Here is a 27,418-nt window from a genome sequence, read left to right as displayed (position 1 = left end):
CACTAAATTATTAAAATTAAGCGGCCTTTGTCCTCTTCCTCTCTTTGAAATGGACATCACAGAGGTTAAGAATGAGTACCTAATCAATCATTTCCCTGCTCTTGACACTTGGTGCTGTACATTGAGAAATTCTTTCTAGATAAGTTTTACTTTTACTCCATGTATTTTAGTGGGAAATCAGGGACCAATGAAATTAGGGTGATTGTACACATGTTTTGCTTTGGAGTTAAGTCAACAGGATATACATACTGAACAACCCAAAGTGCTTACTTTTCATTTTCTACAAAATGGTTTATTTTGCTGTTTACTTTGGAGAGGCTACAAACACATTCCACATGAACACAAAGGACTGAACTTTGTAGCACTGTAGAACAGAAATGGCCATGGAGAATTGAGAAATCAGGGAACGGGGTGTGGCACCTACATTTGCTCATCTCCCATCATACCCCTTAAATGTCAAAGGCACTTGCCGAAATGGTTAAATTAGGGATCGTGGGAAGTAAAATAATGACATACAACTAAGACAAAAACAATGCTGAATTTTCTTATCGCTAACATTTTACTAAATATTTGGACATATGCAATTTACAGCTTTAAAATAATGTGACTTTATTTTATAAACTTTTCAAGTGAAAAGAAGCTAATGCAACACTGTAAAACCAGAATTTTCCTATACTCAATTATAACAGGAACATATTTATCTCTAGGTAATCACCTAGATCACTCATGACACCTCTCAAAACACACTGGGAATCAGCTCTCACACCAACACGGTGTGACTTCAGAAGCACAGTCCTCTCTCCTCACCTTTGTCTAGCATCTGCCAGGGAACTGCTGTGCTGAGAGACAACAGGGCGGCATGGTCCTTGCTCTACACGCTCACAATTATCCCAACTGGATTAGCAATGTTTTTATTTTTAGCCCTACTCACTTGTTCTAAGAAGCTTTGCAAAATAAAACAAGAGCCAGAATAAAAGTGTGTTCCCACCCCTTATTCTACTTGACATAGGATAATAAATATCCAAGTAATACTAACATCAGGCTGAAAGAGAAGACCCATCTGCACATGGTGGTGCCTACGTGTAGTCTCAGCTACTTGTGAGGCTAAGTTTCAAAGATCACTTGAGCCCAGGAATTCTTTCTTTGATCAAAAAGAAAAAGGCTGCAGGGCATGGTGGCAAACCTTTAATCCCAGCACCTAGGAGGCAGAGGCAGTGGCTCTCTATGACTTTGAGGCCAACGTGGGTCACATAGTCTCAAAAACAAGACACACAAAATTAGGCTCAAACTCTGTCAGTCTAAGGGAGGGCGGCATTTGTATGGACTAAGATGGTCCCTTTCTGCTCCTTCTGACTCATTGTCTTTACATTGTTTTATGGCAACTGCCTTCCCAAAATGTGTTCAGATGGGCTCGTGTTCTTACTACCACGCATGGAAAAGTAAAAATGATTTCCAATAACATTTCTATGTGAAAACACAAAATCTGACTGATAGTACAGTCCCTAGCTTAGTAACACTCTGACTCAATACAACTAGTAACATTTGTGTTCAATGTGGAAAAGACTCTTACGTATTTTCTAACCATAAAGTATTTACAAGATGTGAATACAAGTCTGTTGTATTACAGTGCTGGCAGGACAGAGACCACGTGGAAGTGGCAAGGAGAGACTTTAAGCAACTTCCATGTCTGGGCCTTAGCCTATATGTGTGTATTTACAGGGTACCCACATGCTACACAGAACAGCAAGGTGTCAACTCTGCCATTAAAGCACCAACAGTACTTTCTAACGCAGAGCCCAGGGATGAACTGTAAGGACACCTCATGTGTACTACTCTTTCTTCACCTTCAACAGTGTTCCATCATCAATTCTGGACCTTCTCTTAACCAATAGATGTCCCAGTTCATACAATTTTGGGACAATTTCCAATGGGTTTTTTTAGGACAATGGAATCAAAGACCACAGGCACCACTGAGTTCTGATCAGGAGGAAGAGCCCATTCATCACAAACTGCTGCAAGGAAGAGGCTTCTGCTACAGACAAACCACAAGGGCACGCTTCAGGCATGGAAGTCATGACCTGATTTCACTGGGCATCAATTAACATTAGCAAAGCTACTTGAATTTTTCTGTTGATCTTCACAGGTGTTAAGTAATGATAGTTTTGATGGTGGTAAAACTTCATTTTTTCAAGTGCAGGATGATCTGAGCTGGACAAGAAAAAGAATGATTAAGGAGGGAATGGAGGCAGGCCTGGCATCAATTTCAACAACCATTTCTCTTCTATTTTTTTTTCTTGTTTGGTTTTTTGGAGACAGGTTCTTACTCTGTAGCCCAGGCTAGTCCAAAACACACTATGAAGTCCAGGATGGCTTCACAATCATGGCAACCCTCCTGCTTCAGTGTTCACAGAGCAAGGATTAGGGTGTAAGCCGTCACACCTGGCTCTCCGTTGCTTCTTATTGGAGGAACACCCGTATTTCCAGTATTTCATATAATGTCATAAACATGCCAGTCATTTTAGGGTCTCAGGATTATGTAAAATCAAAAAAGATAAAACAATAAATAAACTGAGTGAGGTCATCACATGCCAACAGGGTTTCCTCAGCAGTAACAAATTTAAACAAAACAACTATACACATAAAGTTATGCAATTTAAACTTTTTTATATTTGATGTTTAAAATAATTTTATAATTCTATTTTTTTAAAAATAATTATTTCCTTAAAAGTGGTACACTTTATTAAAAGAAGCACTGGAAATACGAAATCTTTTTTTTTTAAAAAAAAAAAACACTTCATCTTCACTAACAGACACTGAGTGAAACAAGACTTCTACACTAATCAGTGGAAAGCTAATGACTTATGAGTCTTGTTACAATCCAAACATAAGGCAAATACACTAGGACCAAATAAAACATCTCCATCCCTGAACTACCAGCTGCTGAGACTGAGAACATTCCTTGGCCCATCGTTTCCAAAAGGGTTTATCATCAGTTCAGAGCTGTGCACATGAACTAACGAACAGAGTCAACTTTCCATAATATGCAAGACATTGCACAGTCAGCAGTTATAGCTAGACCCTGCAAGTGTCTAGGATATCACTTAATCTGGCTTTTGCCTTTCAAGTTTCTTTCCATTAAAACATTCTTATCTATTAGTACTATCCACTGTAGAATTAAACAAAGAAAATCCAAATTGTTTTATACATTTTGAATTAAAATGATCACACAGTAGTATCTGTTACACATGACTGTACCTTACCCCCAAATACTGGCAAATCCTGTGAACTCTATTTCTAGCTTAAGAAGAAGTTCCCACAGTCTCCAGTTTGATTATCATGCCTTTCTCCTCTTGCACTCAGGATGTATTTTCACGTGGACTTTTTAAAACAGTATTAAGGGGTTGGCACTCTTTACAATGAACACAGCTTGGTATGCCCCTGAACACTGTGACTAATTCTGTACAGATGACCCATGCTCCTGACAGTTTGCTATTTGCTGCCACTGGCAGTCTGGACACTTGACTGTACAACATCTATGTCCCCAAAAGTGTCAGAGAACACACCAAGAGTGCCGGAGAAACATGACAGTCAAAGCAGAAGACTATGCTCTTCTGGCACAGGGCTAGTTAAACGTAAAGAGGGAAAACTATTAACAAATTAAATCAAGGAAAAATTACCTGCAGATTGCACTTACTCACATGAGAATTAGTCCCTTTTTATTGTAGTTTAACTGACAATCAACTGGACCAAGACTGGGCGCTACATACTGCTCATTTTCAGACACTCCAATGACATTCTCCAATACTTTTATTATCTCCAGTTTTATGGTACCATATTATGCTTTTCACACTGCTTAAATTTCCCATTTTCAAAATGCAAATACCAAAAAATTACCACGTATTCCCTTATACAGTCAGAATAGGTTTACTGGAATGTTTCAGGTAGAGCTGAAGGCAGAACATTACAACACATAGCTTTTGTTAATCTGTAACTGTGGAAATGGCCTGCAAAGCAACTACAATATGAAAAGAATGACATTCTTGCAAATACTGCTTGGATGGTTATGAATCTCCTTCAGCATGAGAGTCAGGACTCTACACAGGCTTCCTGACCACCAAATTGACCCTCACTTTAAGGTATTAATAAACATTTTTAATGCCACTAAAACACAAGTATGGGATATTGTCATCAGTGTTTAACTATATATACATATAACAAACTGGCAAGTATCTAGTTTCAAATTAGATCCTTGGAATAAAGCAAAATAGAGTTATCTTTGTCTTAAATATAATTATTCAAAACACATTTTGCTAGTTGGGAAGAACATAATTGGATATTCTCAATGCTCCAATTTGAAGTGGTACTTGCCTTTTAGTTTCTTGAAAAAGAAAAATTGAAAGTTTTATATACATAGGTTTCATTTAAATTATGCAGCAATCTTTAATTATTATTGTCCCAGATCTTGTTTAATGAGGATCTCTGTCATCAAATCAAGTACGGTTTTTCACAACTATAAGAACTGTAAGAGAAAAAAGTAAAACAAAAAAAGAAAAAGAATACATCAAAATCAGAACCAACAACAGCTAGGTCAGAAGCACAATCCTAAGTGTGGGTATCGGCCACTGCTAGAGAGGAGAAACCTGGGCCAAACCTTGATCTGAGACAACAGCTATGAAATAAGAACAAATGCAGAACCATCAAAAAACAACACAAGTCTCTAACGCTGGCCTCTTGAGCAAATGAACTGCGGCAAAACAGTAGCCCATAGCTTCTAAATACTATTACAATATTTAACAATGTGGGAAAATAATTAATAAAGTATTTATTGGAAAATGTCTGATACAATCTCAGCTTTTGAAAATCATGCTTACATACCAAGAGGAAAAGACTAAAAGCATACAAAATAGCCATACTAATAGCAGCTACAGTAGTATAGGGAGAGTATAGTTGAATTGTATAGTCCTTTTTATGTTAGTATATATATATATATATATATATATATATATATATATATATATATATTTGCATGGTGCCCACCATTTATGGTAGGTTCTTGTTGTTTGTGATAATTATATTCTACAAAGTTATCATAACATTGAACTGGTGACTCCTGAACCACTACACCTAGGGAAAATACAGGGTTAAGTTCCCATGAGTCTCTGGCTACTCCACTTTAGTCAATAAATTAACACATAATCTTGCTTTATGTGTGCTTCTATTGAAAGACACCTTGTTGAACAGATATCATGAATTAAAACATTACAATGGAGTCAAGGCCAGCAGCACTGTAGCTCATCCCTGAATATGCTCGAGTATTGTCTATGAAGGTGTAGCATAGCATTTAGTAAGAGGGTAGCATTTCTAGACCATCTGTGAGGTCCATTTCAAACCACGAAGTCAGCAGAACTGTGGGCCAACAAGTCTATGAAAGGACACTTGGTTATACAATGAAAGCTGAAAAAGGAAGGCAGACTTCCATTTAACCCTAGCTGGAGACCTATGGGTCAAGGGAGTCAAAATTCTCCTTGCTCTGAATGACCATGGAAGTAGCATGAGCATTAACATGGTTAATTAAATGGTTACAAATACACTTCAACTACTAAACAAACCCACACAGCAGCACCCAGGTAGTGAGACTGGATTACAGTTCTTTCTTTGTTAGTTCTTTATTACCCAGGTAGTGAGACTGGATTACAGTTCTTTGTTAGTTCTTTATTTTTTAAGTTTAAAAAATATCCTTATAAAAATTTCAATTTTTTGAGATTTTAATTCTTCACAAAATCTCTGCAAATATTAGAGATCTTGAAGAAAGGTACTTATAAAAAATAGTCTAACTTCGAAAAAAATACTAAGAAAGAAAAACAATGATTTATGCTTTCAGAACTAAAACTAAGCTCAAATCTACAAACACACATACAAAATCATCTAGAGAAGCTAACTGAGTTTGTCTTCTGATCACAACAGTAAACAAAAAACTATTTTGTCCTAAGTCTAACAGATACCAGATTCTGCCTTAAACAAATGGCTGAGCCCAAGCTGTGACTGGGGTGTGGCTGAGGAGCAGAGGGAGGAGTGCCCTTTTGAGAATCTAGCAAAGGATGCAGACCCCCCAGAAATGCATACATTCATAGTCACATAGACTTCAGACATTGTCAAAGCAGTCTTCAGAGACTGAGAGTCTAGGTAAAGGACCCCTTCTTATTCAAGGCACGTGCCATTACTCAATGCTTGCATTACATACATTAGGTCAACTGAAATGAAAAGGATAAAAATGACTTAAAATAAAACTCTAGCCAGAGGCTAGCCTGGGCTACATAGTAGCATTTCGGACAGCCTGGGCTACATAGTGAGATTATGTCTCTGAAAAAAATGAACACCAAATCAAACCCTAAGCCTTACAAAACACAATACCCCAAAAAACAATGATCCAAGAAATACTTACTGATAATCATTAGTAGAAGGATAGCTGCAGCCAAAGCCATGACGGCTTTTATCTGTAACACACAAAAAGGCAAATGAAATCTGACTTGTTAATAAAGACAAGACTCTCTGACTGCTACTTACTTACTTCCCTGCCTCATCAATTAACAGGCACACTCCCTGCAGGATTTCCAATTCACTGTTTCTCACATGAACTTGATGGATGTCTTGTATTTTTACATAAATAACTGAAGTTCCCCCAAATGTGAGGGTTTGCTCTGGAGGATGTTACCATGTAAGGATGTACTGCACAGTAAGCAGTCACAGTCGGAGCCTTCTGGGGTGGCCTGCTCCCAATGTGAGACCCAAAACTGTAGTTTTAGCAATTCTGGTCAGGACTGGAGAAAAACTCTGGCAGTCAGTAGTCCATTATTATTTTATGTACAATGGTCCTTCCTCTCTTCTGTGGGAAGTTATGTGCCCTCACCCCATGAATGCCTTAAACCATAGATGACACCAAATCCTCTATGTGTAGTTTTCCCTGTAGAGGCATACCAAAGATAATCTGATAAACTAAAAAGAATAGACTAATAACCAACAATAAAATGGAACACATGTATAATAAAGTAAAATGAATTTGGTGTTTCTCTTCCAAGAGCCAAGACAAATTTAGGTTTCCCTAACCTCAGCTCACTGTACATAACCAATGATATGGAAAACAAAACCATGAACAGGGGACCACCACATATACGGCAGCAGGCATCACTGCGGTTTCTCCACGTGCGTGAGAATCCTGTCGGGTGTTTCCTCACTGTGCTTTCACCCCTTCACGATGTAATGTCCACACTAAGGCCTATACTTTAGATTCTCTATAAATAACAACACAAGAGCACGGTGTCCAATTCCACTTAGAGAAGCCTGAGGATCATTTCTCAGTCAGCGGCTTGATATTTTGTTATCTTTTTATATAAAAATATCACAATCATAATTTTATTGTTTCTTAAGTGCACACATTATTTAAACTAGTTTCATTTCCTTGATGTATCAAAGCCTTGCTTTCATCAAACATTTTCATATAGTTAAAAACTCATGATTTTAATCTCAACACTTGGGAGACAGAGGCAGGTGGATCTCTATGAGTTCAAGGTTTACAGAGTGAGTTAGGCCAGCCGGCTTTTGGGGGGGTACTCAAAAGATCAATAAGTGCCTAAGCATATAAAATACATTAGATAGTGAAAGTGTCAAGTCCAGAGTGAGGTGACAAGGCTTCAGAGTGGCTATTCTAACTGAATAGGTCCCAGATGTACTGGTTAACTTCAGTGTGTGATTTCTTTTTTTTTAATTTCCAAGATTTTTATAATAAGGTTCATTTCAAAAATTAAAAAAAATCAGTATTTCCAATGTAATAAAGAAATGTTTCATAAATGACAATTACACATAAAAACAAGAATTAGTTAAACATTTTAAAAACGGAATGACTGCTAACCCTTCATGACATCACAACTGTGGCACCAACAAAGTGACCCAAGAAATACACAGAAAGCTTTGCAATTTAAATATAAAAGTCTTTAATTACGATAACTTAAAAATGTAAAAATAGTCTTGAACCTGGGCTTAGATTATGCTAAGGGTTTATATTATACTAAAAGGTACTTAAATTCTTTATTTAACCTGAAAATATTTTTTAAATCATATGGAATTTAATAGTAGCTTTCTTACCTTTCCCAAAACACATACTAATTTGTCTATTAATACAAAGTTAAGTAGGCTTAACTTTATAAAATGTATATGGAAAACCAACAAAAATTTAAAAACACTTTACTGAATAGAATTTTCTTCCTAGGTTTCCAAATTGGAGCAAGAAGTATCTAAAACCATCATAACCAGATACGTTTCCATCACTGGCCCCCAAAGTTCCCTCATAGGCAACTGCACAGCCTACAACCTTTCAGCCACTGGCAACCTCTGGCGTGTCTATCTCCTTCTCCATAACAGCCTTCCTAAGTCACTGCCGTCAGTCAACCCAGAAAGTGGGGGCGTGGGAACTGCTAGGAGAGTAGAAGGAGGGAGAACAGGAGCCTGAGAAGGTGAGGTAGAGAACACTCGCTGCTTCCGATGCTCTCTGCTAAGTTACATGACAATGCTGTTCACTGCCTGCTTGATGCTAGAGTGGGCTACAGAGTTAACTGAGTCTGAGTCTGTTTAAAACAACAATCCTGCATATTTTAAACTCTCTTTAAAACCTTAGAGCAGGAGGTGGAGAAGAAATTAAAGAAAATACAAAATTTATTCTCTGAAGAAAACAAAAATAAATAGAAAAAAAGTTCTATATGAGGGGAGCAAAGAAACTTGTCTTCTTCTTTCTTCTTGTTACTTCGGGAAACAAGACATTTAACAGATAAACAGATAAAACTTGGTAAATCCAAGACATCTTTTGGAAGAAATCCTTAACATGGCAAATTTGGGTTTAAAAAATTATTGTTGAACCCTTAAATGTGGGTTTAAAAACAATGAGCCCATGTTTAAGGATTTGGGCGAAATAAAAACGCATCCTAGACTCAAGAGGAAGAAGGAAAGATTTGTTCTCATAACATGAAATTTGCTATAAAATGTTAAAGGATATTTGTTTCATGCTTGGCCATACTTGATTTAAGAGGCAAATTGATTTCTGAAGGATATTAGTGCATAGTGAATCCATTTGTCCTTACTAAAATTTTTCTTTTATTTCTTATTTTGTTGAAATAATGAAGGAATAAAATGGGACTTTTTCTTTTTGTTAGGATAATTTCTGGCATACAAACTACTTCTAGGAGAAAAAAAATCATATTTCTCTCCAGGCTTCATTTTATTAAAATAAATAAATAAATAAAAATAAAAATAAAAAACAAACCACTTTGTATATCCCCAAAACTGCTAGGAAGAAGTGCTGCTAAGGAGGGCAGATGTGTATCACTAGGTGTCCAAATGCTGGACCACTGGGAAATGAGGGCACCTTCACAGAGAGAGCTGGGAGGTATCAGATAGTGCTTGGTTCCTCTAGTTACTCTTTCGTGTCCAAAGCTGAGGAAATCTCCCAATAAGAAAAGCAGTCACAGCGCTGAGCTCAGAGACTAGTGGCCCCTTCTCTTCAAATCTTTCTCTGTTCCCAACCCCTCCTTCTCCTTTACTTACTTTGCATCCACGCCACCACATTTGCCTTCGGAGCTGTTTGGATCTGTTGCTGAATGCAGTTGCATTATCCGATAAGCTTTCTGTATCACACAGAGGGTGGAGAGTCGGATTAAATGACACAATTATTTTATCTAGTCACACGAAGACAAAACCATCAATTTCTACTTTTTAAATCCCCCCCTCCACACACACACGCACACACACACAAATTTCGTTAGTCTATATTGGAAAAAACAAAAGCAAAACACAATGGAAGGTCAGTTGGTTCAAAGAATTTTTTAAGAAAATAGAGGTTAAAAATAAGAATAGTGGGGGATGCCAGACGGACAGTAAGCCTGATAACCTGAGTTTGAACACAGGGTCCCACATGATGGAAGGAGAGAGCCAAGACCCTAGGCTCCACACGCTCATCATTGTTTGTGTGCTCCAATTCAGGCACATGCACACAAATTAATGTAATAACAGTTTTTTTTAAAAAATAGGGGCTGTGGTTGTTGCTCTTGGGCCAATGCCCGATAGTACACATTAGATGCCAACACCGGAAACAAAACAAATACTTTGGCACAACGCTAGAAAAAATTTGCACAGAGAGAAAATTAAATTTTTAGGAAACAAGGATAACTGATTTAGAGTGAAAAGAAAAGTAATCAAGCAAGTTTCTGGTTGGGCAAGTCTATCAGGAATGAATCTGGCATGCAGCCACTCACCATTCAAACTGCATGAATGGCTAATATGTGCTAAAAACCATTCCAGGCTCAAAGGCTAACAGCTGCCTGTAAACAAAAGCTGCTAAGTATCTAGGAAAGCCTAAGTCATCATTCAAACAATATTGGAGGTCCAGATATGGGAATCATTACAGACACAGAGACTAACACCCATCAGTAAAGAAAACTCCCTAATTACCAGAGAATACATAAAATAAAGATACTTGACAAGTTTGAAAAGAGTACTGAACACAGATTAACTTTACCATGTTGACATAAAAAAAAAAACAAAGCATTTCAACATTAACAGGACAAGAGAAAAGAGGGGATTTAACTTTTTGGCAATGTAGTTTTAAATTCTCCATTCTTAACTGAGTAAGAAGGAAATATAGTAAGACCATTCACATTAGTGAGCAGAAACCAAGCACGGACGTGAGTCTGAAGAACCGAATGTTGACTTCCTACGCATCAGTGAGACAAAGGAAAGGTAGGTATCAGTTACACGCATATTCATAATATCAAGAGATACAGAAAGAAGGCAGCAGCTGTACCTGATTTGTCCTGCAGTTCATCTAGCCGCTCTCCCCGCTCAATGACCTTTGTAATATTTTCTTGCATTACATCAATGACTTCATCCACCTGATTCTGAACACTAGTTTAAAAAAGATGAGATTTATTCTTCCTTTAGGGATATGCACACTGTTAGAACTTTTACTATGTGGCAAATTCTCAGAGAACTATGGTTTGTCATTCAACTAAAGCAATGTTTTTCCATTTTTGGCTTGAGTTCTCAAGTAATTAAGGATTAAGGATACACATTAAGGAAATATTTAACTGAAAGCTTATTTTTAGTCTTGATTCTATCTTGAGTATATCTCATAAGCAACTCGAACATTGACAGAATGCTAAGTGTGACTCAGTGTTTCATTTTCTTTTTCTAGACTGTTGAAACAGCAGGCAAAACCAATAACCATAACCTACCTTTCTTTGCAATGCATTTCAACCATAAAAGACTTACCAAGGTGTCTGGGCAGGTTTACTGGGGTAATAAAAACTACCGATTCTAAAATGGAAATGTCCAGCACACTTTATGAGGCACTGGATACACCCAATGGCCATTATTCTCCACTGATCATTAGTTTTCCCTTAAGTGTAAGTAAGAATCAAGACCACCCGGAATACCCAAGAATATCTGGAAACACCACCAAAAGGCAAAAGTGAAAAACAATTAGTATAGTGATATTTTATTTGTGTCTTAATAAATAAAGATCCCAGGCCTTTAATCCCAACACTAGGGAGGTGGAGACAGTAGCGATTATGGCTGGGCGGAGAGAAGAATATAAGGTAGGAGGAGACATGAGCCCAGTGCAGTCTGAGGTTTGGTGGAGAGCACTGCAGTCTGCAGTCACGTTGCGGACAGGATATTTATTTGTCTGAGCCTTGGTAGAGGTTAGTGGCTTGGCTGTTTTGATTTTCTGATCTTCAGGTTGAACCCCAATATCTGCTTCTGGGTTTTTATTGGTCGTGCTACCATGCAGCCTTTCAAAATGAAAATGGTTTTCTTCTTTTCTGAGATGGGAGACTCTTCTAATAAAACTTCAGACTATCCAGTGCAAACTGAACAAACTTCAGAATTAGTCAAACAGTCCTCACCGACCTACTGTCACTTAGGAGCTCCCTCCAAAGCAGAAAAACACAGAAATACTTAATTGAGTGTCCCGCATCCCTCTGATGCTCTAAACACAGGTAAGAACCTATCTTAAATTTATATAACAAGCCTTGACAATGAAACATCTAAAAAGAGAAAGAGAACTTCTGTTCCTTAAAACTCAAAAAAGCACAATGATTATTAGCAACTATACAAACACAGAAACACACATATGGTTAAGTAAATAAGAATATGCACTTGCCTTTCATGTGTGTGTGTGTGTGTATGAGAGAGAGAGAGAGAGAGAGAGAATATGAGAGAGAGAGAGAATATGAGAGAGAGAGAGAATATGAGAGAGAGCCATCTGCTTCTGCCTCCCAAGGGCTGGGATTAAAGGTGTGCACTACCACCGCCAGGTCATTTGGGCATTTTTTAAACATCCCAATACACATCTCCTCTCTGTCATGTCCTATACTATGCCCCCAAATTAACCCACAGTTGGGAATGAGGGATCATGTGCAGTTCTGAGATCGAGTTCTGTCCTTTATTTGAGCCAGTCGAAGTGTGTGCTTCAGAAACAAGGGGAAGGCCCACTCAGAGGTGATCGAGAGGCAGGGTGGTCACGTATGGGCAGCAATGGCTATGTCTGGTGATCCCATCTTCCACCTATGTTAAAAACATTATGCATGACCATGGATTATCCACACATAGCCTTTGGGATCCATCCCAGCTTCCCAGAGTTCTCTTCCCACACATTATTCTACTGAAGGCTCTAAGAGTAAGACTCAACCAAGCAGGGATATGGACAAGCAGATCTGACATGGCTGCAGAATCCCCAAGAGATGTCTTACTGCAGATCCTAGTTATCCAGCAGAGGGCTAAAGATATTTATTTACCCTTCTAAAGAACAGTGCCATGAGACCAGCCTGGTCTACAAGAGCTAGTTCCAGGACAGGCTCCAAAACCACAGAGAAACCCTGTCTCGAAAAACCAAAAAAAAAAAAAAAAAGAACAGTGCCATGAATACTTATACAACTATACAATCAGTTGTACAATTAACCCATTTCATTAATCTTAAAGCTGAAAAACAGCCAGCTTAGGTGTCCCATCTCCCACCTTAAGGACTGAACACAGTGAAATAGCCAACTGATTCACCGTGAGTGCACGGCAGAGTATTTTAGGGCAGTGGTGCTGAGTAAGTGAACAACTGGAGTGTGAATTCTGTGAAGCCGACCTAGTGACTAGAGAGCTGGAAGGCAGTGACAGTAAAGTCCTCTGTGCTAAAAATGAAAGCAAGTCTATGCTCACAACCGATGCTGGTGAGAACGCACAGAGGGAAACCCTTATTCACTGTTAGTAGGAATGGAAATAAATCCAGTCAAAGCAGAAATCAACGTGGAGGCTCCTGAAAAGGATGAAAAAAATCTAGGTATGTTGATGTCTCCCTGTAAGCTAGAACTTGAAAGATGGAGACAGGAGGATCCGGAGGTCAGGGCTGTGCTCAGCTACACAGAGTCTAAGACAAGCCTGAACCGTCTTGAGTTTCCAAGTAGTCATTTGTATGTCACACAAGTGTCAACTAGAAGGACAGAGATGAAATGTACTACGGCTGCTATGCACACTCAGATTATAGCTATTATGGATATTAATGTGCCATATTTTCATGATTTTAAAATAAACTCAAAAGGCTCAAACCTCCTAGGTTTCGCTGTGACATCTCCATACCTTGAGCATCTCTATCCCCTCTCCTACCTGTTTCTCACCCTCTTTCCACGTTTTTCCCATTCCACCTGTGGCCTTTTAACCCTCCTCCCCTGCTACACTCCACATGAGAGGGAACGTGTGGCCCTTGTCTTTAGGAGGCCAGATTACTTCACTTTACACGATAATCTCCAGCGCCTCCCATTTTTCTGTTTGCTGATGGGCACCTCAGCTGATTTCATAACTTTTCTATTATGAATGCATGATGAAAGGGTACTGCACACATCCCTAAAGTGAGCTGCCTTTGACTATTTTTTTGGAAGGGAGGACTCATACCCAGAAGCACTGGGTATGATATACTAGATCATATGACATTCAATTTTTAATCTTTTTTTTTGGGGGGGGACAGGGTTTCGCTGAAGTTTTAGAGCCTGTCCTGGAACTAGCTCTTGTAGACCAGGCTGGCTTCGAACTCACAGAGATCAGCCTGCCTCTGCCTCCTGAGTGCTGGGATTAAAGGCATGTGCCACCACTGCCCGGTTTTTTAAAGAAGTTTTTAGAGATAGTATCTTAGACAGTCCAAGCTTGCCTCAAACTCAACAAGTAGCTGAGGACAACCCTGAACTCCTGATCCTCCTGTCTCACCTGCCAAGTACCGGGTTACAGATGGGTACCCAGATAATTAGGATGATTTTTAACTTTTTTTTCCCCAAGAACCTGTAAACTGATCTGTACTGGCTGAACTAATTTATGTTTCTAGCAGCAGGATTCCCCTGAATCCTCTCAAACATTATTTGTTTGTTTTCCTTAACAGCATTCTGACGAGGGTGAGGTGAAATCTTAATGTGGTCTAAATATACATATACACTTCCCTGGCAGCTCAAGATGGTGTACATCTTGTCACAGATAGCTGCCTACCAGTTCTTCATGGTGTCCTTTATTAACTAGACTGCTTGTGCTTTGGCTGCTCAGCTTTGTTTACTGTGGACACGAACCCAGGGCTGGGGGAGCAGCCTGCAGAGGCTCTCTCCACTCTGCCCTTTGGCTACACAGAGACTTAGTAATTTACTGGAGTGGCCACTTGTCAAATCTTGCTCCGACCATGTATCTACCATGTGGTTTCTAGTAGCCCCAAAGTCTCAGTCTTACACAAGGTCTTTAGGCCCATATTTGAACTGACTTTTGTGCATAATGGAAGAAAGGAACCTAGTCTCAGTCTTCCACAGGTGGATCTCCAGTGGTGGTGGTGCACACCTTTAATCCCAGCATGCAGGAGGCACAGAAGATGGATCTCTGTGAGTTCCAGGACAGCCTGGTCTACAGAGTGAGTTCCAGGGCAGCCAAAGACACAAGAAAATCTTGTCTTCAAAAACAAAACAACAAACAAACAAAAATTATATTCTGCCACACATACACAGTCTTTCTTATAAAGAAAATACTAATTTCCCGTTAACAACCCCATCTTGCCTTTTAAAGTACCGTTGACAAAGAAGGTTTGTTGTTTTAAATTGTGTTTTAATTTGTTCATTCGTTCATTCATTCATTGTGTGTGTGCACGCACACACAGTAGCCAGCTCTCTTGCAATTCCTCCATGTCGATATCAAGAATTGAACTCAGGTTCTCAGGCATGGAGGCAGATACCCTTTCCTGCTGAGCCAATTTGGTGGTCCCAACAAAGAAGTTTTAAAACTATATTGTATTCTTACAACTGCATATATATTGCCGTTATATCATGGGAAATCCTTGGGTGCCTTATAAAGTTTGAACTGGTTGGACTAAGTTGATAGCAGATTGCTCATCTGTGACAGAAAGTATCTAAAATTATCAAAGTAGCATTTAAGATGCTATAATTCAACTTAAAAGCAGAGGAAACATTCCAATAAAAGTCATAAACTTGTAAAACTGATGGTCTAAGTCAGTAATTTCAGCAAGGAGGTGGAAGTAGGAGTGTGTCAAGTTCAGGATCTGCCTGGTCAGCTCAGAAAGACCCTGTCCTAGATAAGACTTTAGAAAGACTGGTGGGGTAGCTCAGTGGTAGAGCTCTTGCCTAGTATCCATGAGGCTCTGGGCTCAAGCCCTGGGATTGAAAAAAAGAAAGAAGAAAATGACACAATAAAATGAATTTTACAGAATCAAGTAAATAAAGAGTATTTCTCAAAAATGTCTCCTAAAAAGTGCTATAGATATTTTTTATTAATCTGTAACCAACTTTAACAATTACTGGCCAATTAAACTCCAACAAAGCAATAATATTGCTGATCTAAAATCCTGGGAAATACTCCATTTAATTATTATAAATTAAGTAGTAATAACGCATCTTAGTTAAATAAAATGACTGATTTGGTGTGCTAGACTAATGTCAGGGAATTTTCCTTACGCATGTGGCAAGGCAAGTTGTCCTCTGCCATCTTATATACACTGGTGAGTCATGTTATCTTAGAGTTCATGAGGCTGGGCCATCAATTTTCAGTTTGCTCCTTGATGACTGACTTCCAGCTAAATCTGGCCAGCCATCAGCTCTATGAGCAAGAACCGCTACATCAGTCAATAGTTCTTTATTAAAAATTCTGTGATTGTCAAAGTCACAGTAATAATTTGTATGTGTGTGTGTCTCAAGAGTCACAACAGGCCCTATCCTACATTAGATTCATTCTGTAGAAGCGTTTTAGTGAGGAAATAAAGCATATTGGCTGGATAAAACAACAATATCAAAACCCAGAAGTATCATCAATAGATCCTTCTGATCCAGTGACATCTTGGATATAAAAGATGGATAGAGTCACTCTGGCTCAACAATGACACACTGACACCATACAGGCATCATGCAGAATGCCCTGTGAATCCACTGAACTTGAGACAGTGCGTGGCTTGTGAGGCCCATTTCACTCCACTCCATGTGGACCATCATTATTAGACAGCTTCTTCAAACTCCCAGGTACTGAAGAGGCATGCAGATTCTGTAGGTTGCAAACTATAAAAAGCACTTAGCTGCAGTCTAAGCAGCAATTCTTCTGTACCGCAGTATTCTACAGTTGTTACTGAAGTCACTGGCCCCAGTGGACATTAGAGCTGAGGTGAGAGACGATGGTGCAGGGAGCGAGCACCTTGGCTACTCTTCCTTTTCCCACACAATATGAATCTGAAAGCAGCTTGTATTATGATGGCAAGGAATGCAGGCATGTGCCACCATGCTCACCTAACAAACATTTTCTCTACAAGACAACAGAGCAGAAATCTTAGCTTTTATGGGCTCTGTGATCTCTGTGTCACAAAGACTCAACATTGCTATTGGAGCTCAAAAACAGCTACAGATAATATGGAAACAAATGGATATAGCTTGTGTTCTAATAATGAAAAAAATTTATTTATAAAAACAACAGCCACATCTGATAGCCCTGGTCCACAGAGAACTATAACAATAATTTAAATGAATGAGCACCTAGGAACTTACTGTTTAATTTTATCATTTCTAGGTCCAAATCTTGGTCCAGATGGTCCCCGACTGAAAATAAAATACCCAGTTCATGTTAGTAATGACAATATCACACAAATATGAAAACAAGAAACACATCTATGTGAGCAATCAAGCTGGAGTCTAAATATGGATCATCATTAGTCATACGTAGCTGCATTTTACAGAACTTGGTAGAAATGAATCCTTCATAATCATGTATCTACTTCATGGTATATAATGTTGGCCATAATCTAATTCTTCCAAGGGGTAAAACCTCCTGAGAAAGTCCAGAGTACATAATCCTAATCTTTTTTCCTACACATTGAACTCTGAAATGTCATACCAACTAGACTGTCATTCACTATGAATATCTTTGTGGTCAATTCTAGAACTGAAATTGCAACTTATTTTGAATTTACTCAAAACATTAAAAATTTGAATCTACTTTTAAATATCCTTCTTACAGATATGCACACGGCAAGAAGAAAATGCAAGAGCACAAGGAAGCATTTAACAGTCTCAAGTTGTTACTATTATCTCTTGTTACACCCAAGGATATAACACCCTGATCCATCCACTTCAGTACTCTAGGAATAGGAGCTTCAGGGTATTTTGTTATAATGTTTTAGAAGATAGAGAAGGTTTCAACTACAAAACTCAAAAAAACAAAACAACCTGAGGTTCTTAATTTTCAGACATGGAACTCTCTAAAGGAAGGGAAAATATGCATTTCTAAGAAAACATATTTAGAAGAAAAAAATTAAACTATTCATTAAAACAATATCATCTATAAGTATTAGAATATCACCTTGCCTTAACTTCTGTAAGCTTTTCCCTCTTGGTCTTCAGAGCTCCAAGTCAGCACTGGAGTTCTGTACTTAGAACTCTGAACAGCAATCTATCCCGAATGACAGGTCAGAGCACTGTTTCATATTCTGAACCAGATAATTATGAATGAATTTAGAAGCAAGCATGAAAAATCAGTGATTAAGTAAGGATGCCACAGATGAGACAGTTACCTAAAAACCATTAGGTTAAAACATTCCAAAAGCTGGGTGTGGTGGTGCACACCCTTAATCCAGGAACTTGGGAAGCAGAGGCAGATCCCTGTGAGTTAGAGGCCATCCTGGTCTACCAAGTGAGTTCCAAGACAGCCAGAGCTGTTACATAGAGATGTCTCAAAAAACAAACAACAATTCAAAAACATATTAAAACTACTATAGTGACATTGTTTCTTCAATATAATATTTATGACATAATAAATACGAGAGGAAATGAAGGAAGGAGGAAGAGGGAAGAGAGGGACATGGAAAGGGACGGAAAGAGTGAGAATGAGAAACAGAAAAAGTGACAGACAGACAGATACACAGTGGCACACATCTCTATTCTTAGCATTTGGGAAACAAAGGCAAGGTGATGGTTGAGTTTGTGGCTAGCCTGGGATACAGTGTGAGAGCCTGTTGGAAGGATGGGACAGAGGAAAGCTATATAAAAAATTGATTCAGTTAAATCAAAGCTTTAGTAGCAGTGTGGCCACTTTAGAAGACAGATATGAATGTGCACCAGTTTTCATGCCCAGGGATTTACCCAAGAGAAATGAAGGCATGTGTCCTCATAAATACCTACACACAAACATTTACAAGAAATTTACTTGTTTTAATAAAAAACTATAACCCCCCAAACATCCACACCCAAGTCAATGGATAAATGGATTGTAGTATATCCACACAAGGGAAACGACTCAGCAAAACACCCCACCTGCGGATCCACACTGAGTCAAAGTGAACAGGTATGGCAAATGGAGTGAGTTGAGAAAGAAAAAGGGCGTCACGTGGCTTCTCTTATGTAAAACTCTAGGGAACAGAAACTGTGGTGACAGAACCAGATCTGTGGAAACTCCAGCCTGGGAGAGCAACAGCTTACAAAGCAGTGGAAGAAAGTTCTAGGGCAAGCGCTGTGTTCCTTCTTTGGATGATATTATAGAGATTTTAGTATATGTCAGGACCCACAATGAGCACTTTAACTATGTGCACTTTCTTGTATGCTAATTACAACTGAAAAAAGTTAACTTACAGAAAAAAGTCCTCTTCTTCATCCGAGTCATCTTCCAAAAGATTTCTCTGTTAAAAAAAAAGAAAAAAATTTGAGTTTTCTGATGCAGAAAAACTACGAAGTGTCAGGGCAGAGAAAAGAAACAAGCTCTGGGCTGCTGACGTTCTTAAACCGACTTCCAGGAAGAGAGAAGGGTAAACTACAGATGCCTCGTTGGTAGCTGGAACCTATGGGACAAGGTCTGCTGACCTTCCAGAGGAAACGCTTTCAGTTCCAGAACCTATCACTGGCGTGGCAGTCATGGTAGTCACTCTCCTTCCCTGCATTCTCTTTATTGGCAGCAGGCAACTGTGGAGCTCAATGTACCCCAGAAGGAGTAAGGGGGAAACATCAGAGCTGAGACAAAGGCTCTTCTAGATACTTAGTCCAGAAACAGCCCACTACACATGTTAATTTCCAACAAACGTTAACTTTACAGTTTCACATTACCAAAGGAAAAGTCTTCCCTGAAATGAAGATGGCCCACACTCTCCCTAAAAGGAGAACAAGAGGTCCTAAAAGGAGGGTAAACGCAAGCAAAATCTTGACCTTCAGACACAAATAATACCACCCATATAGGCAGAGTAATGGTGTCCCAAAGATGTCTATGTCCCAATAACTGAAACCTGTGACTCTGTTAACTTCTGAGGTGAGACTTGGCCATGTGAAAGGAGTCTGAAGGTCTTTTTGAGTATTAATCTCAGTCCCAACCAAGGACAACGGTTCTTCCAAAGAGAAGAGGCAGGCAGAGGGGGTGAGACACTAAGAAAATGAGATTGAAAGTGGAGTAAAGGTATGAACCAAGAAAGGAAGGCAGCGTCTAGCAGCTTGGAAGAGCAAAGAGCAATTGCTCCCTAAGAAAAATGAAAGAGCAGATTTTTTGGTGCTTTAACTTTCCGGTAATTCACATCTACAGAAATGGGAAACAAAATCACCTATGCATCTTCTCTGAGGACAACTGCTCAAGGAATGAGACCAGCCAAAAAGAAAATCAAATTAGAACAAAGTCGTAGGATACAGATGGATGGAATCAAAGAATCTAATCAAATGTACAGCCAAACTGTATGTTTGATGAAGTCTGGGGAGATTGTTCGGGAGATGAAGGAGTTGCTTCACAAGCACGAGACCTGAGTTGCTTTTCCAGCATCCATGTAAAAAGCCAAGTGTGGCATTATGCACTAACCCAATGCTCGGGTATGGAACCAGGAGGCTCCTCGGTGCTCTCTGGCCAGCAAGGTCACGACCAGGGTCAGTGAGAGACCTTGTCTCAAAAACTAGGCGTAGAGCAACTGAGGAAAAGACACAGTGTTGACTTCACACTCACACACAAAAGTGAGCACACATGCACACACAAGTGCATATACACCAGACTTACACACACACACATGATGATGTGTCATTGTGAAAACATCATAAAACAAGTCTTTAATGTCGGGACTTAAATAAGACAACAACAACAATAAAACAAGTCTCTAAGAGAGCTTAAGACTTTCCCATTGAAGCTCAGAGGCTGGGTGTGGGGTGTGAAGAGAGGAAGTACAGTATATTAACATGCTCATCTTGGTGAAGAGTGAAGGCAGGAAGGGGGAAAAAAAGGAAACTAATGAAGGCAAATCATTTTTGGTGAATTGACAACAGAGATTTCAGTATCATTGTTAAAATATTTAGTGAACATTTTAAAAACAGAGGGAAGAAGAAGACAGTGAATAAATTCACTAGAGTACCTTGTAATCCCTGGTCAAGGTAAGAGATGAGATAAAAATAACCAACCTGGTAAAAGTATGAGGGAAATAAAAGAAATGTATGTATGTATGATAGCCATTTATCTACGTAAAATAATTAATATCTAACACACTAAAGAGTAAAAAAGAAAGGGTATGTTGAATGCTCATTAAAAATACTTGTTAATACTGAGCATTTAATATGTGCTAGGCATTGGTGTAAACACCATGCATAAGCTGTGACTCGGTCTCGGCTCTCAGAGAAAAAGGTGATCCTAAGAAAAATGCCATGGAGAGAATTCCAACAGTGAAGGGGCAGAAAGTGACAGGGTGACTACATGAAAGTCCTGAGGCTGTCACAGAAAATCATTCCGGAGAGATGGATTTAAGCTGAAGTTCAAATAACAACGACCCAGACAAATGGCAGAAACAGGTCACTCACTGCCCATAGGAAAATGGCTGGCACAGAAAAGTTCCAATGATATAAACATCATAGCAAGTCAATGAGCCTACTAAAAACAAAATTATAAATGACTGGAGGGCCACAAAATCCAGCCAATATCTATCTGTTTTCAAGAGATTCACCTAAAAGAAATGCCAACTAAAAAATAATGTGGAGTGTGAAGAAACATAAAGCTCAAAACATAAAGATATTAGTAACCTAAAGACAAACCTTAAAGCACTGCAAAATAACAAAATAAGACTTTTTATAAGACAATTATAAAATGAACCGTCTATCAAGAAGACTTAACAACAAAAAAGACTTAACAATGTTCAATATTCATATACTGATAATATAGTTTGAAATATATAAAACAGCCGGGCAGTATTGGTACATGCCTTTAAACCCAGCACTCAGAAGGCAGAGACAGGCAAATCTCTGTGAGTTTGAGGCCAATCTGGTTTATAGAGTGAGTTCCAGGACAGACTCCAAAACTACAGATAAACCCTGCCTCAAATAAATAAATAAATAAATATATATATATATATATATATATATATATATATATATATATAAAACAAAAATTGCATGAAATTACAAGCCCCGTGTTGCGGGAGCTCCTTCCGCTCCTTGGGGCTGGTATCTCAGCAGCTATTGGCTGAAGGAGTGGAAGGAGCTCCCGCAACAGCCCAGTGACTTATATCCTGCTTTGAAGATGACTAGACTAGACATTGAGAGTTTATCTCAGTTGTCCACTGAGAAACACACAAGGCCAATATTCACTGACCAGGTATGTGTGTTAGGGATACAATATAAAGAATTTATAACAGGATACAGTAAGATATCATTCTCACCCAGCAGGTGTTAGGTGTGTTAGGGTGTGCTTATATACCACTGCTGGAAATTTAAAACTGTCAACCCACTTTGGAAAACAAGTCTGACACCTTCCCCAAAGGTTGGGTATTGTTACTACAAGAGCTAGTGATTCTGTTGCTACATACATACCCCCGCAATGAAAATGGCTCAGCCATTAAAGGGTAGGTTCACAACCAAGAATATAATGAAAATATATGTTCAAACAGAATGTATTAGTATTCATTCAGCAGTGTTCAGAACAGCTGAACTATGGGGTATTGTGGGGCAGGCATCGCAAAATTTCCATTAACTAAAGGACAGATAACTAAATGTGGCACACACACACGACAGAAGATTATTCCGCACTAAAAATGAACGTAAAGGGGCTGGTTAGATGGTGAAGTGGTTAAGAACACTACCTGATCTTTCAGAGGAGCCAGGCTTGATTCCCAGCACCCATATGGTGACTCACAATCACCTGTAACTCCAGTTTCAGGGGGTCTAAAGCCCTTTTCTGGCCTTCTAGGGCACTGCACACACCAAACACAGGCATACATGCAAGCAAAACACCCACATCCATAAAATAAAAAATGAAAAAAAATTTAGAAAATGGAATGTAAAGTACTAATACTACAACACTGACAATTTTGAAAACATTACAAATCAAAGAAGCCAACTACAACAAGATATATATGATTTCATTTACATAAAAAGCCCAGAATAAGTCAAACGACAAAGATTAAGTTGTTTGTGGCTGAATGAATTGAAGGGAATGTGGATGACGGGAAAAGAGAACAGGGCTTCCTTCAGGGATACAGCTATGCCCTAAAACTGACTGTAACTGCCCAGCTCTGAAAATACCAAAATCCACTCAACTATATACATCTAACTGAAACGGCCATAAACCTGAAAATATTACCTTCATCTTCCTCTATCTTTCTAGGAATTGATCATAAAAACATTCTTTGACCTACCCTGTCGATGACAGGTCTGAGACCCCCATTCCAAAAGGTTTCTCTATCCCATATCAGCCATCTCCAGCAGAAAGGGACAGAAAGGCCAAAAAGAAGTGGAGAAACAGTTTCTCTTTCTCCCCCTTTCTCTCTGCTATTAGATCACACCCTTCTGTCCAATCAATTTCTACAGTCATCCAGGCTTCATCAAACCTCAACATAAAAACAGGCCGATTCACCCTCCGTTTTGGGTCTTCAATCTAAAGGCTCTCATGTCAGGTAAAATAAGGCCAGGATCGGGTAATCTGTCCTGCTTCTCCTTTGTTAGCCTTTCTTTTGTTGTGGGCATCAGACATGACCCTTTCGGGCCAACAGAAGGGTCGCCCCTTTGCTGCTCCATACATTCTACAAGGAGTGCAGCTTACACGGACTCTCTTTAGAGCTTGAGATTCCAAACGTACCCTTTCGCTCTTCACAGACCCAGTGACATCGTCATCGTTTAGGTGGCGCTTGAACTTAGGAGGCATCCTTTCTGCTCACCAGCACTCTTCTGTGTCCCACAGAGGAAGTGTCCGCCACCTGAAGGAGAGAATGGATTTCGTCATGGAGAACCTACCCTCGGACCTGCTCCATTCCACCGTCTAGTCTATACGCTAAGCCTTAGCCTGCAGGAAATAGTTAAAACCATAACAAAAATGAGCGTTATTCTAAGGAAACATGTAGAGAAAGAGGGTAAGTTTAGGATTTTATAACATGGAAGAGCAGGTGATGTCAAAGAGGGGGAAAATGGGAATAGTCCCTAGATACCAAAGCATTGCCTTTTCACTGAGTCAGAAAACAGTGGCATGCTTCCAGTCACTGCACTTTTAACCAGCTGCTTAAGCAAGGAGTCGGTTCCTTGTCTGTGAAATAGTGACTCTGCAGAAAGTTAGGTGGTCACATGAGATAACCCATGCAAAAAACACTCATACACCATGGTCCCCTGGTGCTGCATGAGGGTGGCTAATTTTAAGTACTCGTGTGACATTGCGGTAATAACAATTCTATATTTATATATACACACATGTATCTATTAACTTACACAGTACACATATACATACACATATTCATACAAATATATTTACACATGTGTGTGCATATGTACATGTTCTCTCTCTCTCTGGTCTTCTCTCGTTTCCTGACATGCATAACCTAAAAGCCCCACACCCATGAGTGATAAATGTGAGATTTTTACGCTAACGATATTGACAGATGTCTGGCAGTCTATACACAGCTTCAGATGGGAGGCTATTCACTGAAAAAAAACCAAGTCAGGATGAAAAGGTTGGGCTATTTAGTTCACACCACCCCAACCTCTGAAGCAGAGAGCAAAGGTTTGAAGTGATCCCCAAGTGCTGCTGTTGTTATTTACTATTTCCACAAATGAAGCTTCCAGAAAAATCCAAGAGGTCAGGACCCCAGAGAGCTCTGAGGTATAAACACATGGATTTTTCTAGAGGGTGGGTACCTGGAGGGGCCAGGAAAGCTCTGGGCTCCTTTTCCTATGCCTTTCCATCTATGCCATCTGATAAATCATCTACACCCTTCCTAACAGCCTTTCTAATAACCTGGCAGACTTCAGTAAACTGTCTCCCTGAGTTCTGTGAGTCATTCTAGCAAATTAATTGAAACCAACAAAGCGACGGAGGCCATCTCAAATTATAGCCAACTACAAGCACAGGTATAATAACTTGGGGCTTGGCTCCTGAAATCGGGAGCATTTGTGACTATTTTCAGTAGACTGTGGTAGGAACAAACTAAGAGGACTTTCAGTTGCTCTCTACTGGACAATGTCCTGCCAAATGGGTTGCTTTCTGAGAAAAAAACACCCTTTCACATTCTGGGTTCACAGACATTTTCTGAGAGAAAATGGGACTTTTCATATCTAAAAACAAGGAAGTTAAACAAAGCTGGTTTTCTTTGCAGCCTTTCATGTTAATATGCACTGTGATTTTTCCAGGAAATACTTGCATATGCAACAGGATCAAAATCTAGAGAAGTAGTTGCTATGCAAAAACAAATTTTCAGTATTGTGGAGCAGATGATAACTGACTAAAAATTCATTAAAAACCCAAGATGTTTATTATGTGCTGGACACATACATGCATATGCAGAAACACAGAAGCATTTTTAGCATTCAGGGTTTTACCTGCATTTTCTTTTTATTCTGGAGACGTCTTTGGAACAACCATTAAGAACACTTAGTTGGGTAAATACCTAACAATGTTATGTCACTCCACTCAAACAGATCAATAAGTGCCTATATATTATCAGTTTTAATATTCATTCATTTAGCTGCCATCATGTTACACAACTCTGTTCTAGAAAGACATACTTTCTTATAACAACCTACCATTTTCTATAAAAAAAAACACTTGAAGATTGTTACATTATTCTTAGGAACCAAAATCAAAGTTCTATCAGTAAAATCAGCCTCCTGTCATTTGCTTTCAAAGCACTTGAAACAGTAAATCACTACCCATGCCTGAGCGACAGCTGCAGGGTTCTTTACTCCATTATTTCTGTTAGATCTATCCAGCCCATTTTAGTCCTTACATCTTAATTTCAGTACAAATCTCATGCAGAAATATTCCAGAATGTACTGAAAATATTGACAAAGAATTAAAGAAAATGGGCTTTTAATTATATCTGGAATTTATATTTTAAACTTCGACAGCACAAAAGAAATAACTCACTGATCAAAACAGATACTCCTGATCTTAGCCGGCAGAGAAAGATGTGATCAAATGAACTTACATGACCTTTCTACAAGATACAATAACACTAAGCCTTAGTGGGGAGTAAACCCCTTCAAGTTCTTAAATCCAAGTTATCAGTTTGAAGAAGGGAGCAAACTCAGGTCACTGGCAAAACAGCAGACAGATAAATGAGTTACTCTTTCCTGCCCCATAACTAATGACATTTGCACAGAAATAAACTGTGCTCACAAATTAGAGCTGACTATATTCTGCGTACAGTTCCTCTACCAAAAATACTTTTGTAGTAAGAGCCATCCCTGATGTCTTTCCATGTTGAGGACAGAACACTACAGGGTTCACTCAAGTGTCAACAACGCAGGACAATGACGTGTACTTCATCATTCGTTTAAATCTCCCGTATGATATCTTTTGTAGTACGCTCTCTATTCAGTGACTTTACACGTAATAAACTTCTAACCTGTTGTTTAATCTATGTTGGCTTTTTTACTTTATAAAAAAAAAACACACGTTCTGTGTGTTTCATTTCACAAAATGCTCAAATCTGGACACAGGCTTCCCTTTTTCTTAGCCTCCCTTCCCTTTCTGGTTATTCCTCATTCCTCATCTCATTTGCAGTCTCGGTGGCAGTTCCACGCAAATCGTGATTTGAATGGAGTCAAGACAGGAAATCTTACTCGCAAAACCTGTTACGTGTAAGGAAGGGTTCACCTCCACCCTCGGGTCATTCTAAACACAGCAGGGTTGCGCGCTTTCTCCAGCACCCCTAAGGAAAGGACCCCAGGCAGCATCCCTGCTGGTCCCCGGTTCTCTTTCCCGCCGCTGCACCAGGCCCCGCAACCAGACGTCCGCTAGGAGCTCCGGCCCCCACTCCCGGCGCAGACGCCCCCTCAAAACAGCTCTTTCCGGGGGAGGGCAACTCGATGACAAAGCTTCTCGGCCGTCCCAGCCGCATTCCCGTCCTCGCGCCCCTTCCTCACGGCACCCCGCGCCCCCGCCTTCCCCACTCGCGACCTGGTCCCCGCGCAGGCCAGCTCTCTGCCCCAGCGGACGTTGGGGGCCGGCGGGCAGGGGCGTCGCCTGGCTTCCTTCCTCCCCACGCGTGCCGGGGCGGGATACCTGAGGCTCCGGGGGAGCTCCGGGCAGCAGTCCCCGCTGGCTGCGCAGGGCGGGCGGGGGAGGGAGCTGGAAGCTGAGGAAGGAGGGCGGGAGCGGGGAGGACCGAGGGCGCAGAGCCGCCACCGCTGAGCTGCTGCAGCGCCCCCGCTATCGAGCGACTCGGCGCTCAGGCGGCCGCCTGGCGTCGGGCGGGGGGGGGGGGCCGGGCTCAGGCCTCGGAGATCGAGCCGCTCGGCGCTCCGAGGCCTGGAGAGGGCTGGTGGGGCGGGCCCAGGCAACGGAGATCGAGCCTCTCGGCGCTCCGCGGCTTGTTGCTGGAGGGAGGGGACTAGTTCAGGCAGTGGAGACACCGAGCGGATCGATCGCTCGGGCCGTTCTAGGA

The 27,418-nt window shown here is 40.0% G+C and overlaps 1 protein-coding gene across 6 annotated transcripts; it reads right to left on the bottom strand.

Annotated features, from left to right (window-relative positions):
• Positions 1-590: 590 nt before the first annotated feature.
• Vamp4 (vesicle associated membrane protein 4) lies at positions 591-27,197 on the bottom strand. 6 transcript variants are annotated; one of them, XR_012912077.1, is made up of 9 exons: positions 27,037-27,188; positions 23,623-23,740; positions 19,173-19,219; positions 17,097-17,147; positions 10,847-10,947; positions 9,592-9,671; positions 6,443-6,494; positions 4,369-4,519; positions 591-2,208 (listed from the first exon to the last, which is right to left on the bottom strand). XR_012912077.1 is itself a non-coding variant. In XM_075988418.1 (8 exons), the coding sequence occupies exons 2-8, from the start codon at positions 23,686-23,688 to the stop codon at positions 2,180-2,182; spliced, it is 426 nt and encodes a 141-aa protein (XP_075844533.1). In that variant the 5' UTR covers positions 23,689-23,740; positions 27,037-27,192; the 3' UTR covers positions 591-2,179. The 6 variants fall into 6 exon arrangements, 5 of the variants coding, with proteins under 5 accessions (XP_075844533.1, XP_075844534.1, XP_075844530.1 ...); XM_075988418.1 differs by lacking the exon at positions 4,369-4,519 and having other exon boundaries at positions 27,037-27,192; XM_075988419.1 differs by lacking the exon at positions 4,369-4,519 and having other exon boundaries at positions 26,932-27,046.
• Positions 27,198-27,418: the final 221 nt, after the last annotated feature.

This window comes from Microtus pennsylvanicus, chromosome 10 (genome assembly GCF_037038515.1).
Source record: "Microtus pennsylvanicus isolate mMicPen1 chromosome 10, mMicPen1.hap1, whole genome shotgun sequence".
Classification (NCBI taxonomy): domain Eukaryota; kingdom Metazoa; phylum Chordata; class Mammalia; order Rodentia; family Cricetidae; genus Microtus; species Microtus pennsylvanicus.
This window is presented reverse-complemented; position numbering and strand designations above follow the sequence as displayed.